At 42.1% G+C, this 15,808-nt stretch overlaps 1 protein-coding gene across 1 annotated transcript; it reads left to right on the top strand.

Moving 5' to 3' along the window:
- The first annotated feature begins 5,016 nt into the window (after positions 1-5,016).
- RNF223 (ring finger protein 223) lies at positions 5,017-14,040 on the top strand. Its single transcript, XM_069947594.1, has 2 exons — positions 5,017-5,180; positions 12,559-14,040. Exon 2 carries the CDS (start codon positions 12,567-12,569, stop codon positions 13,221-13,223), a length of 657 nt encoding a protein of 218 aa, XP_069803695.1. The 5' UTR covers positions 5,017-5,180; positions 12,559-12,566; the 3' UTR covers positions 13,224-14,040.
- Positions 14,041-15,808: the final 1,768 nt, after the last annotated feature.

The raw sequence follows: 15,808 nt of genomic DNA, 5'->3' as shown, positions 1-15,808 counted from the left end.
TTTCCCTATTCAATCCACATCACAACTAGACAAATCATTAACCTGCCATGTGGTCGTACACAGGACACATTACTGGTCTATGGCAATCGCACAAGTATCGATTGATTTCGGAAAATCGTCACTAATAAAATGATTCATAAGTCACTTGTCAGAAGAATTTTATTGTACTCCTTTCTTCATTCTATAATGACCAGTTGTGTACAACTACATCCCACATCCTGCAAAGAAATATACACAGCTTCCCTTCATATTACCGATGGATTTACCAAGAACAATGTTTCATATTCCAGTCTTATGTTTATTTGCCTGACATATCTGATATAAATCGGATATGTCATAAGGCCCTATTACACCAAAAGATGTCTGGCAGATTATTTTACAGATTTTTTTCAGCCACAGCCAGGAATGGATTTGAAAAGAGGAGAAATCTCAGTCTAATATTTAAGATCTGTTCTCTGTTTATAGTCCGTTCCCGACTTTGACAGATTATCTGACAGATTTGTTTCAGCCAGACATCTTTTGGTGTAATAGGACCCTAAGGCTGGTTATGGAGCAGCCTAATGCTGGGTTTACACGGAGCGATAATTCGCCCAATCGTACGATTAACGATTTCTAAGTAACGATTTTTCTTTTAGAACGATCAGCATTTAGATGGAACGATATATCGTAGAGAAAATTCGTTTTCCGATAGTTTTGCGATCGCTTAAGCCTATCTCGCACATAGGTAAAATCAGTGAACGACTGTTTACACGGAACGATCGGCGAATTTTTTGCGAACGACGATTTAAGAACAAGTTAAAAGATCAAAATGAACGATTTCTCGCTCGTCGTTCGATCGTTCGCTGCGTTTACACGTACGATTATCGTTCGAATTCGATCGTTATCGTGCAAATTCGCACGATAATCGTTTCGTGTAAACCCAGCATTATGGTGTGTTTACGCAGGCAGATTTATCTGACAGATTTTGGAAGCCAAAGCCAGGTATGGATTTGAAAAAAGGAGAAAGCTCAGTCTTTCCTTTATGACCCATTCCCTGTTTATGGTCTGTTCCTGGCTTTGGCTTAAAAAATCTGTCAGATAAATCTGCCTGTGTAAACGCACCATTAGGGTCCATTTACACAGAAAGATTATCTGACAGATTATCTGCCAAAGATTTGAAACCAAAGCCAGAAACAGACTATAAACAGAGATCAGGTCATAAAGGAAAGCCTGAGATTTCTCCTCTTTTCAAATCCATACCTGGCTTTGGCTTAAAATCTTTGGCAGATAATCTGTCAGATAATCTGTGTAAATGGGCCTTTAGGACTCTATGCCAGCTTTGGGCACAGATTATTGTAGCCTGAAATAGTAGATTATTATAAGGGTGGTTTGGGTGGCTGACCCGCTTAAACCATTCACCAGCTTCATACACCTTGCAAGCTGCACTTACAGATAGTGGTAGTTAAGGCCCTATTCCACGGAACTATTATCGTCTGTATTCGGCCGATACAGACGATAATCGTCCCGTGGAATAGAGTGCAACGATCAGCCGACATTGTTCATTTCGGCTGATCGTTGCAGTCGTTTTTTTTTTTCAACATGTCAAAAAACAAGCGAATGATATAGCAGCGATCTGCTGCCGTCGCTCCGTTGAATAGGAGCGTCGGCAGCAGACACTGCTATATCCTATAGGCTGCCCGGATGATCAGCGATCACCCGGGCAGCCCCCCCGCAGCTCCCCGCCGCCCCCTCCCGCACTCACCCGCTCGCTGCAGCCGTGTTGAATAGCGGCGGGCAGCGAGCGGGGAACGAGGAGCAAACGAGCGCTGACAGCGCTCGTTTGCTCCTCTTAACGACCCGTGTAATAGGCCCTTAAGTTTGGTACTATTACTGTATTAGTTTATCAAAGGGGAACACTGGGGCCAATGTAAATATCCAGGGTGGACAGGGGGTGGTGTGAACAATAATTTATACTTACCCATTTCCATGCCCCAGCAGCGCCACCACTCTCTGACCCCCGTCGGCCTCCTGCATCTCTTGATTCCGCAACGTCATGACCTGGCTTTGCAATGCCCACTCAGCCAGTCAGTGTGTGGGGGGACACCTCTGCAATCACTGACTGGCTGAAAAGGTAGTTCTTGCCAGGTTGTGATGACACAGGAAGGTGGGAGTAACTAGAAACCAAAGGCTGACAATGAGCAACACTGCTGCTGCGGGGGCACAGGGACAGGTAAGTATAGCATCTTTATTATGTTATCAACACCTCTGCCTGTCCTGCATCTTTACTTTTCCCTAGAGTTTTCCTTTAAGCTTGGTGTAGTAAGCTTGGTAATTTTACTCTGTCAATGTAGTTAGCCTGGTTCTGTTACTGTATAAATGTAGTAAGTAGGGATGGTCTGAACAGAGTTCGGTTCGGGTTCATACGAACCCGAACTCTCGGCAATGATTCCCGCTGTCTGCCCTCTCCGTGGGGAGGGTTGATACAGCGGGAGGACCGCCTGGAAAACTGGGATACAGCCATAGCCATAGGCTGTATCCCAGTTTTCCAGGCGGTCCTCCCGCTGTATCCACCCTCTGCACGGAGCTGGCAGACAGCGGGAATCTGATGCCGAGCATTCGGGTTCATACGAACCCGAACCTCTGCAGTTTCGGACCATCCCTAGTAGTAAGTTTAGTTCTGTTACTGCATCAACGTGTTATTCTTGGTGTAGTAAGCTTAGTACTGTTACTCTATCAATGTATTTAGCTTGGTTCTATTACTGGATCAGTGTAGTAAACTTGGTTCTCTTATAATATCTATACACTACAGTGTTAGATAAGTTTAAAATTATACAGTAGGGAGTGCATACACACACAGCCTGGCAACTTAAATCCATCCTGGTAGCAGTTGTACATGGGCCCTAGCGAATAAGCGTCTCTGCCATGTATGACGAAGCATGAGTTACCGGGAAATACCCCTTTACGTAGCGCATATAGGTAAAAACTGTCTGGAAGTATGACACACTATGTATATAGGCATATGTATTTTCGTTTTCAGGAAAGTCTTAGCTATTAATAAAACAGGGTAGAATGCAGTCTACAATCAATTCTGCTCGTAGAATGGGGAAGGACTGGATTATTAGAGAAAACAATCGTTCCACAATAGACATCTGATGTAAAGAGCTGAAGGCTATTTTCCATAAACAATAGCTATATACAATGTCATATCACATATCACAAACACATATCACTTTACAACTAAAGCTCTGCTCGGGCTGTATACTGCTGAACATGCAGTATAAGAGATGTCCCATACAAATTTACTATATACTGTGCACCATACTTATTAATAAAGGGGTTATCCAGCGCTACAAAAACATGGCCACTTTCTTCCAGAGACAGCCCCTAGGTAACAGGCTGTATCCCAGAATTCCAGGCGGTCCCCGAGATGTCTCCTTCTTCCGCACGGACCGGGAAGGCATCAGGAATCAACTTCGGAAGGTCCGGCTAGGTTCCCGTTCGATCGAACCTAGCTTTTTCCGTTGTTCGATCAAGCCTAGTCTCCAGCTTGGGCGGGGTTTTGCTGCTCAGTTCTATTGAAGTGAATGGAGCTTAATTACAAACCGCACCTGAACTGGAGACAAGAGTCGTGTTGTCTCTGAAAGAAAGTGGCCATGTTTTTGTAGCACTGGATAACCCCGTTAAACACCATTGCCTATGGAAACATATGCCTATTCAGTAGCATACACCAAAGCCTACTGTCAGAGGGATACGTTGGGAAATCCCACCAGCGTATATCTCCAATGGAAGACTCGCATGCAACGTCAACTGCGTCCAGTTACCAGTATTATGGCACATGCTAGTTGGGGGCCTAGTTACAGATTTTGTATTTGGACCATGAGCTTCGTACTACGCCAATGACTGTATGTATATATGTAGCCATGTAAACAATACTTATTATTAACAACTCCTCAATCTTAGGTGGATAGTGGATTCTAGCAAATTGGGGGGGGGGGGGTTGCGCTCTTGCTACTTTCATGGAGCTGTCATGGTGTACCTCTCTCCTACAGATGGTGGAATAGTAGCAAATACGTTCCAGCCCTCTAGTCCTGGGTCTTGACAAAATGTGATGGCTTGGGTTCTTTCTCCCTTTTATAATACACTATAATATTATAATAAATAAAAGAAATGCATTTAATGGTAAGTGCCACAGTATTGGACTATATACTTTATAATGGTAAACTATGTTGTTTTCTAATGATTAAGGGGTTTATCCAGGGAAAATCTTTTTCTTTCAAATCAACTGGTTTCAGGAAGTTATATAAATTTGTAATTTACTTCTTTAAAAAAAAAAAAAAAAAACTCCAGTCTTTCAGTACTTTCAGCTGCTGCATGTCCTGGAAGAAGTGTTGTTTTCTTTTCAGTCTGACACAGTGCTCTCTGCTGCCACCTCTGTTCATGACAGGAACTGTCCAGAGTAGTACAGGTTTTCTATGGGGATTTGCTGCTGCTCTGGACAGTTCCTGTCTCAGACAGAGGTGGCAGCAGAGAGCACTGTGTCAGACTGGAAAAATACACCACTTCCTGCAGGGCATACATCAGCTGATAGATACTGGAAGACTTGATATTTTTTAAATAGAAGTAAATTATAAATCTGTATAACTTTCTGAAACCAGTTGATTTGAAAAAAAGATTTTTGCCAAAGTACCCCTTTAAAGTAGTCTTTCCCGAAAACTGTATACAGCAGACAAGTCGCACTGTCCGCAGACGGGTGACCTACATTCTCCAGATGTCCTTAAAAGACCAAAGTGACCGACTAAAACAACTTTAATAAAATGCAAATATGTCCACCTAACACCTGTAATGTGAAGAACAACCATCACCACCACCTTCATTCTAAGTATTGGGCTGCTCCTTAAGAACTGATTAACATAGAGAAGAACACAAACAGCCGCTCTCGTCCAATAAGCAAGTGCAGCTTCTTAACAATCCTGCCCGAGATTCCAGCCAGTGCGAGAGGTATAAGGGGAACACCCTCCCTGACTCACCTAGCTCATTGAAGCTACATAAGCACCTGACAGCAGAGGAGTAACCAGTCTACTACTGTACAACCTGGCAGGATAACTGGGAGGGAGGCGAGAGAGAGGATCCCAAGCCTCCAGCCAGTGCAGCCATCCAACCGCAGGGATAGAAATTACTTACACAACTGGAGAAAACTTCTGGTAAGTTCATGAGAAAGTTATGAAAAAGTAGCTGGGCTGAGCTTGTCATTGGGTGCAAATCCTATCAGAAAGTGTTAGATATGCTGGTAAAATATATATATATATATATATATATATATATATATATATATATATATATATATATATATAATAGAGAGAGAGAGAGAGAGAGAGAGAGAGAGAGAGAGATATAAATACTATTATGTATCTTTTTTTATACTTTTTCTTGATTTTAACTATATATATATAGATATATATATATATATTTTTTTTTTAATTTATAAAATATTGTGCTCAAATTGTCAAACAATTAGCTACTGTGGAGTGATACGCATAGAATAAAATACTTATAAACAGTAACATAACAAAGTAATATGATTTACAGGAAAGCTTTACGTCTGATGAGAATGGAACATCAAACATATCAAGCAATTGCTTACATTGCAATCCCCCTATATATATATCCTGCAGCCTGTTGTATAATGTGTGCAGTTTCTGATAATTACTCTTAATGCAGTTCCTTACCATATTCTTTTAAAGAGTTATCCAGGATTAGAAAAACATAGCTGCGTTCTACTAACAGAATGTGCCACACCTGTCTTCAGGTTGTACACCTTGGCTCCATTCAAAAAGAACTGAACTGCAATACTGCACAAAAACTGAGAACAAGCGGGGCGCTGTTTCTGGATAAAAGCAGTTTTGTTTTTTTTTAACAAAAAATTCTGGATAACCTCTTTAAAGTGGGCGTAGTTGGAATGAAAAGGTCCTGGAGGGAGGTCTCCTAAGTTTTGGTCCATGATCTGCTACGAGTCAGATGATCTATGATGTACAGTATGAGTATTGCTTGGTGGAATCCACATGCCTGCACTGGAGTACATGGAGTATTATGTTGTCATGAGATGAATGTTGTCTTCATAACCAAGGAATGATGGGGTTGGCTCTTCAGAGGTGATGGTGTACAGTGAATAAGATGCAGATTTATGTCCTTCTTAGTCATTCTTCCACTCGAGAACGAGTTCTCCATGGCAGTTTATGCACTTTTCTAGTTGATACTTGTGGAGATTGCTTTGTATGGAGCAGCACTCGCCTCTTGCCCTGTGGTCATGTTCTACTGATCCTGTTTAGCACAAAGCATGTCGTTTATTTGTGGGGTGTGTGAAGTTTTATCTGAGGTGTGGTGCTGCCTTGTTTTGGTTCTCTAGGAATGTGCTTTATACTGTTAGATGGACAACACGCTGAGATCACTATTAGGTTGTACATCAAGCTGAGTGTATTACTGGAGCAGCCCAAATTTACTTAAGTACCTGAAAAATAACTTTTGACATGTCATAAGAGTTATTGATCACAGCGGGTCTCCTTTCTGAGACCCACTGTGATCAGGAGATATAGTTAGGGAGAGTCTTATAGATTTACATTGTCTGAATACAGCCAGTGAGTGGATTGCTCCATTGCCGTGCCATCTCCCTGGCTATATCTCCACATCACAGAGGATCTCCGCAGTAAGACCCACTGCGATCAATGACTTTTGACATAACTGACATGTCAAAGTTAATTTTTGATGACAGGTAGTCTTTAATGGGAAGATCTATAATGTGCAACACAATGATGCAGCTACCATATACTGTAAAGCTGAAGGCGTACTCTGTTTCTTCTGTAATTTTTTTTGCTGCCTAGGCTTCTGTAGGCCGGCCTGTTATGGCCCATGTGACCTGGTCACTGACTATCTGCATTTACAACTTCTTGGTGTAGACCGGAAGTCAGTGCCCTCTGTGTATCTATGGGATGCTCCACTGATTCAGCTTTTTAATAAACTTGTATGTATACCATCAGCCACAGACGGGCATATCCAGGAGGATACTATTGTATATGATATCGGGTGGGTGAGGGGTAGAGATAAGCGAACTTACAGTAAGTTCCGGTGAACACTTGGCATTTGAATCCCGCCGTCTGGAGAACATGGGGCTGCATCCATCTTCTCCAAATAGCAGGATCCAACTGCCAAACTTACTGTAGCTTCATCTCTACTGAGGAGATACGCCGGGACTCAGGAGCTTGGAAATACACATCTGACCTCAAGGCCTCAAGTTTTTTCCTCAGGGACAAAACCTCAACTTTGAGAATACTTATAAAAAGTTTATTCAGGACTGAAAAAAAAACAAAACATGGCCGATTTCTTCCAAAAACAGTGCCACACTTGTCCTTAGGCTGTGTAGCATTAGGACTTTGCTTCATTCACTTTAACTGAACTAAAATACTAGGGTGGTGCTGTTTCTTGAAGAATGCTGCCATATTTTATATACACAAGGATCATTATGGCTCAATGGTGAACTGAACTGTGGTAAGGGGTGACTGAGAGCAGAGCGGCTGTCATAGTCAGGCTGAACTGGTCACGTAGTATCTCTCATATAGTGTCTATGACCAGTGCTTGGAAAAGGGAAGGTCAGGGCTAGATTGATCTAGATGGTGTTTACATAGTCAAGAAAGCAATTACCTTAACAATGGGTTCACTTACTGTTTTGTTTTTTCTTTTTCAATTAAAAAAAAAAAATCTCTAACAATTTCATGCCTAGAAAAGTCTGTCTGATAACTGGCCTGGTGTCACATACACCTTTTTTATCTTTCATTTTGGAATCAAAAAATCTGAATCTTCTATTTACTGCAATGGGATGAAAAGCAAAGATCCCCATTTATAGAGTACCTGAAACTGAGAAGGGGTCAGTACTGTATGCAACTTTCATGTCTCAACTCATTTCCTGAGGCCTTCCCTCAAAGAGTTAACTCTCTAACCATCCATCACTAAAACCATGTCCTACCTTTAAAAAAAAAAAAAAAAAAAAAAAAAAAAAAAAGAAACTTGACATACATGCACATCCTATCAGCTCCCATCGGCTATTGTGAGTGCTGAACGAATACTTTAAAACCAGTTTAGACGAGAAATCTTCCAGTATCCCAATGCAGAACTGGCAGCTTTCTGCTGGTTTATGACCCTATTTGCAAGAAAAGCAAGCCCATTTATTGGTTACCAATTACTAATAGTAATCAGCTACCTACTGTATACATATAAGAGTCAGACCCAATACATAGTGACCACAGCACAGCTGGGCAAGGAACCTGTCCACATCCCCAGCCCTGTATCACATCCAAGGCAGAGCGGCTTCCTCCTGGCATTCAGGGCACGTATGGGCGGTCTATGCCACAATCAATACATGTATTTCACCCCTCTATTCACCAACCTCATATATGTCTATTAAATCCCATCCCGCTCTAATATATACATTCATTAGAAAATACACATTACACCTGGCACATAAAATACACCATTTAATTATATTTACCCATTACCAGGGCGATCTCACAAGTAATAAGGGTCAATAAACACAAAGTAACGTCCCGGTATCTCAAGCCTAGGACTTAACATCTAAAATGTTAGATATTTACAGGGCACTTAAATACACAGATATAGATAACCAGAGTGTTATCCACTACTGGGGTCCCGGAGTCAGAGGATAAAAATGAACTAATCATTTCTTTGTAAGGGCCATAAAATTTTATTTTATTATGAGAGAAACCGGTATATATGAATCGGGGATGTATAACATTATAAAAAGTCTGCAGAAAGAGCAAAGCCAAGCCGCAATGGTGTAGGCGCCCTCTGCTGGCGAGACTGGGGCATTACAAAAGTCATTGGGATGGATGGATGGATAGATTGAATGGAATGACGCAAGATAGATAGATATTAAAACGCTAGATATGGGTGCACCACCTATAGTTACACCTCTGCTCCAACATTGTTCCCATTCCATACTATTTTCCATTCCTATCCTATTGTGGGTGTCACGGTGCCGGACCCTCAGGGCTCAGTTCATTGCTATGAAGGCAAGGAACAAGAGCATGCATTATGTTTTCCTGGGGACATAAATGCCCCTTTGTCAGCAGATGGTGATGTCAGTGTCTGGACCTGCAGTATGCTCTTCTCCGCCTGCCCATGGTGATGAGGTTGCGTTGAGAGATGCTGAGCGCATACCCAAACATGTGGGATCACCTGACTGCGCTGACACAGAGACGCTTATCCGCATACCATTACCTAGGAATCCAATTAACTCTTATGTAAGAAACTCTCCACATTAATAGGACAGCTACGTCATGCTGCCAAAAGACTCATTGTACAGTCATGGTAGAGTTATGCCAACGTAACATGCCCAAGCAATGTGCCTACCTAGCCATGTGATGCCAAGTTAACAAGCTCCGTGCTTCCGTATTATTGGTTGGCTGTTTTTGCATAGGTTCGGCCATGGTTTCCCAGTAACTGGAAGGAACAGAGGCCTGTTGTTCCAACTGACAGGGAAGATTTATTATTGGTAGATGCTATTATTATCCAGGCAGGTCCTGTTCCATAGTAATGTGGGTTATACGCATCATGACTATAGAGTGTTCTAGAATCTGGGACTTTCTGTATTGATTGTACAGCAGATACTGCACCGCTCCTTGTGCCTATAACAAAGAAGGTGACGCAACTACTGCAGGGATTGGGCACAATGAACTCCACTTATTCCATATGTCACACAGCACAGTTAGTGGGTATGATATCATTCGAGGATTTACATTCAGGGAACCCTCCTCTCCGCTCAGAATGCATGAAGGGATAGATCATACCCAATTTAACAAACTACATACATACATACATACACAAAGAAACCATGTGGACTTAGGCTCTGGGCTAAATTTATTAATTAAAAAAACGTAAATAACTAATATATTTCAGAAAAATTACAAACCACAGACAGGTCTAGCTCCTCTAGCCCAGACCTCATATAACATGAACCAGTCAGAATGTAATGATAGCCCCTTTCTTTGAAGAACGGCTTTACCCCAAATGCACCAAGGTAAAAGCATCATAAGAGAAAGGCCAACATTAGGGTGGCCGGGCTGGCCGCAGCTATTCTTCTTCTGGTAACTTCTGGGTTACTTCAGGCAAACTGACCCAGTTAGCCTGTGGGTAACCCCTTATATTGACTCCTAACCCCTCCTTCTTCTAGGTTTCCCCCTATCAAAAGACGTCTGAGCGATCCCCTATGACACTCTACCCTAGTAACCCACATCCTATAAGCTGACAATCCACCAATCCCATGCTTCCTATATTAACCAATTGGAGGCCTGTATCCATGAGAGCTCTCAATTGTTGTCAAACTACAATTCCCACCATGCAGTCCAGGCACAATGGGAATTGTAGTTTTAGAAGAGCTGGAGGACTACAGGTTCCCCATCCCTGCTGGAAACAATTGGCAGTCCATTACAAGGCCTCATGGATGATCACTGTATAGTCTTGTGCAGCCTTTGCTTTCACCATCATGCATTGGCCCTCCCTATTGGAAGCAATATACATAATCCAGAATAGGCTCTCATGTGACAGGGCACAGCACCCCCCCTGGCTATTGCCCTATGCAGGTCCAGTGCTGGGTAATAAACCAGATACTAATATTATTTGTTACCATTCATCCCAGTAATCTGTATCTCACCTCCAGGCAGCGGCTAAAACAAAAACACTGATTAAAAGTGACAAACGCTATAAACACGGCTTACTCGGAACACGTTGGATATCCAGCCGGGAGACTCCCGATCTGTTTTATAGCCCATATAAACAGCACATAATAATTACTGCGGATGTAAGAGGGGATAACACAACCAAAGCCGTAACAATACATTTACTATATAAACTACAAAGTATCAATGATACATATTATTCCTGTTCAACCAAATGATGCAGATTCATCTTGTACACATCAAGATTGCCATCACGTGTCCTAGTTATGTTACCAGAGATCCCACAATGCCCTGCTCTCAGGAAAGCAGAACACTAATAGTATGAGAAATCCATGAAAAAAAGCAATTAAAAGGGGTTATTCAAGATTAGAAAAAGCAAAAACAGCACCACCCCTGTCCTCAGGTTGCTTGTGGTATTACAATTCAGCTCCATTCAGTTCAATGGAACTGAGAAGCAAGACCACACCCAAACTAAGGACGAACAGGGCTGTTTCTAGAAGACAGCAGGCATGTTTTTTTTAGCTTGGAGAATCCCTTTAAAAAGCGGTACAAACAGGGGAGAGTTATTAAAACTGTCATCCAGTTTAGAGAGCACTAGATTAATCAAAAGTGGAGTTCTCCTTTAAGGAAACCAGAACAGTATATTATTAATACTTGTATAAGAGCCAGACGTGCGCTTTGTTGTGATTGCAAAATAAGGGGATGATTTCCACTTCAAGGAGGAAACTCATTGCTGGGAAAATACCTGGATGTAATATCCCGAACAATCATGACACTGCACTCCAGCAGCTATATTTGGCCTCCTGGGCTTGTAAAGTATGAAGGGTTGGTCATAACAACAAATGGGGTTAGAAATTTTCCAAAAATCTATAGTAGGAAGGAAATAACCCTCATTTATAAAGCAAACATTCAATGTCTATGAGGCAAATGAATCGGATAGTACCTGCTGGAACAGTGTGTCTATCGGCACAGGAGGGTATCACTACATCTATTACCATGATAGAAACAGCGGCACAAACTGGTAGGTCTATATAGGTTACATGGGTGCTTAGGGTAGGGCTACCTGGGTGCAACGATACCCAATTGTCTTTTAGTTGCCAGGGTGCAGGCACACAATGTGTTGCAGCAAAGAAATGCTGTATAGCCCTAACATAGATTAAAGAGAATTTGATGGCTGTGTCTGATATTAAAGGGGTTATCCAGTGCTACAAAAACATGGCCACTTTTGCCCCACTCTTGTCTTCACTTCAGGTGTGGTTTGCAATTTAGCTCCATTCACTTCAATGGAATGGAGTTTCAAACCCCACCCAATCTGGAGACAAGAAAGGGGGAAAAGTGGCCATGTTTTTGTAGCACTGGATAAACCCTCTAAAGTCTAGCTCCATTCAAGTCTGAGCTGTAATACCATATACAGCCCATAGGCAAGAGTGGAGCTGTTATATAGGGGGGGGGGACTCTTTTTCTAATTCTGGTGACACTATGGGGGAGATTTATCAAACATGGTGTACAGTGAAACTGGCCCAGTTGCCCCTAGCAAACCAATCAGATTCCACTTTTCATTCCTCACAGACTATTTAGAAAATGAAAAATGGAATCTGATTGGTTGCTAGGGGCAACTGAGCCAGTTTCACTTTACGCCATGTTTGATAAATCTCCCCCTATATAATTTTTGGGGTTTTTTTTCCCGCAGTACCCCAAAGGATTATTTTATGTATTGATTTACAGTTAAGGATAAACATTGAGATGATTTTAGTGAAATGTTATCAAGTTTATTGATGAATAAGAAATTGCACCAATGCCCATTTTTTTTTTACATAGTCCTCTTTGTCATTAACAGGTCCAATCATGGATACTGTTCCAGATGTCTGGACTACTCAGATGGAGCCAGATGAAACCGGGGACAACAGACCGGAGTGCTCCATCTGTTTCACCAGCTACGACAACATTTTCAAGACTCCAAAGGTCCTACAGTGTTCTCACACCTTCTGTCTGGAGTGTGTAGCCAGATTAGTTGCCGCATTACCACCAGAAAGCCAACGTGACAAAGTCATGTGCCCCTTTTGCAGGCAACCCACACAAATCCCACAGGAGGGGGTGCCGGCACTACAAACTAGCAAAGAGATGCTGTCCAACCTACCTCCCCATTTACAGCATGAAGAGACTGTTTGGATTGAGGGGACAAAGCTTTGTTATAAACAGGAGCCGGAGTCCGATTCCAGCCAACCAGACACGTGCATTTGTGTTGACATTGGACTGACTAAAAAAGAAGAACCACCGCCACCAAGACCCCGGAATGGAATCTATAGATTTTGCTGTGGGTGCAGTGACTGGAAAAGACTCTTACTTATTGCCTTCATGGTGATCATCTTGTTCTGCATCCTTCTGTGGCCAGTTCAGTGCATCTTAAAGACAGGAAACTTACGTTGTACCTCCGACTCCACACCCACCAAGCTGCCTCTCTCCTCTGTACTCGTAACACAAGGTTTCTGGGAGGGACACTAGCAGGACTACACTCATGTAAAGACTGATATGGGTGTGAACGACAATCACTGTGACGTGCGTGTCTTCTGTAGTACACGCATCCTTCAAAAGCACTTTGTTCACGTCTTTATTCAACCGTGTTAAGAACAAACAGAATTCACCATGACCTTACTGTGATATCCTTATGGGAGTTGATATAAAGGTTGCACTTCAAATGAAGGTTGAGCATGGTCACTAACACTAGAAGTGACTGTGGAGGGGTGGGGGCGTCAAGAATCATGGGTTGTGCTTTCAAACACCAGTCAAAAAATACAGTATTACTTTATAGAAGCACATGATCCAGTTTATGATACATGTTAGGAAGGAGGATGATATACAAAGCAGCTCGCTAAGGCTGCCATTTGGAGGTAGATTTCCCTTTAAGTCTTTAGGAAGACTTAGGACATGACTGGGGATTTTATAAGCCGAGCCAGACACACTCTCCTCAGAAAGAGAATTTACCTATCTAGAGACAGCTGTTTCGGAGTAATTGCCCCTCATCAGTACAGAGCAGGGTGCTTACTGGCTGCAGACAGGCCTATTGTTGAGGGATCAAAGGGGTAACGTTGCTTCTTGGAAAAAGCATCATAAAACTGCTAAGAGACTTAAAGGTCATTCATGCTGGGAATTATAGGAAGGAGAAACATTACCCTTTTGGTCCCACATGCGAGGAAATTTTTTCAGTGTTTAGAAAGGAAATGGTATGTTTTTGACCAAGTCTATTGTATATGTGTAAAAGTTTCTACAATGTTTAATATGCAAATTATTTAATTGATAAATAAATACAATACAAAAAAAATGCTCACATTGTTTGATATCAAGCAAGGATAAGAGTACCATAATGGATAAGAAAGCTGGGAGGACCAAAGGATGGTGAAGAAAGTCATTCTGCTGCAGACCAAAATCATGCCACCGATCCATATTCCGAACCGGGGCTGATATGCCTGTCTATGATGTGCATAGGAAATAAGCCTGGAGACCTTCAGGCAGCAACGGGAAAAAAACTTTCCAGCACAAAGTCTATAAAAGACTGATCTTTATTGTAGAATACAGATAAAATCACTACATGGGTGGTAAAAGGCCTTGCTGTGATCAAGGCCTTACAGTCTAAATGCATCTAGCGTGAACATTTTTTTTTTCTTTTATCACCCATGTTGTGATTTTATCTGGATTCTACAAAATGAGTCTTTTATGTAATTCGTGCTGCAAAGTTTTTTTCAAGGCCAAAAGGATGTAGGGGAAGGAGATATAGAACAAAGCGTATGTACAAACCCACACATACAAAACACAACCTATAAAAACTGTTTTTCTAACCACGGTTTTCCTAAAGCTGTTATTATGCAAGTCAATTCCTCGGTAAAACCGCAGTAAATGACCGATTGAGAAATCCCGGTTGAAGCCGCCTTTTTTTTTCTTTTAAATCTTTTATTGTCATAATTCATAAAAAATTACATACTGAATTCACCACGGAACAACCTAAATTATTACTATTGACTCTTACCTTATATACACCTTTTTTTTTTTCCCTTTAATTTAATTTCTTAGCTGGTTGATGCATTTCTACACGTGGATGTCAAAGCTAAATCAATCTTCCATCCACACCAACATATAGGATGTCTCCTGCCGACGTTCTATCACTTAGATCTCAAGGATTCCAAATAAATAGCCAGGAAACAAAACAGGTTATGAAAATAATCTATCTAGGACAGGAAGAGAAGCTTCAAGGGAACAAACAGGAAAACATAGAATAAGTAATAAAAGCTTTTGAGAAGGGAGGAGGAGGAGTGGTGCTTATCAGAGAGGCCTGGAAGAGCAAAGCATACAGAATCCCCTCTGACGTAACTTAGGTGGCACTCGAAGGAAATTCAGGCACAAGACAATGTGTGGTATATGCAGGTTTTCCTAATACCTTCCCAAGTTGATAAAAATTTAGATAACCACCTTGGTAGACCTGATATTCTAGGGGTTGGATTGCTTAAAGGGAATCACCTGAGCATACAGTACATGAAATCACTCTAATGTACCACACAGGCTTCCATACCTTGCAAGAGCCAATGCCAATTCCTATACTTTGTGACAACCGCGTCCGCCCTGGCACCTGAGCAAGAGCAGAGTTTAAGAACAATGACAGAGATCCTCTCTTCCACATAGCATATTACACGGCCGGATCGTTCAGAAAGGGCTGCACGGACATTGTTAGCGATATCCCAGTGGCCTTTGCCCAAACAGTTAATACTTCACCCGTCCACGCTCCCGGTCTTCTCTGCGCTGTATGCGTCCCAGCACAGCGCGCTGCAGCTTCACTGCAGCCTGTCTGAGCTGACAGGCCACTCAGCCAATCACTGGCTGGGGCGCATACAGAGCGCAGTAAAAAAGACCGGGAGTGTGGGCGGGTAATCATTGGCGCAATCATTGGCGGTGCATCACTATTACACGTAGCAATGGGTGGTCAGCGGCCGATGATTTTAGGTCTGGGCCTAAAGAAACGCTCAGCCAATGATTGATTCATCGGCTGATTATTGTTTTTATTACACGGAACGATAATCGGCCCGATTCGACCTGTTCTC

Source organism: Dendropsophus ebraccatus, chromosome 12, assembly GCF_027789765.1.
Source record: "Dendropsophus ebraccatus isolate aDenEbr1 chromosome 12, aDenEbr1.pat, whole genome shotgun sequence".
NCBI lineage: Eukaryota > Metazoa > Chordata > Amphibia > Anura > Hylidae > Dendropsophus > Dendropsophus ebraccatus.
The sequence above is the reverse complement of the archived record's forward strand: the minus strand, read 5'-3'. Positions and strand labels throughout refer to the sequence as shown.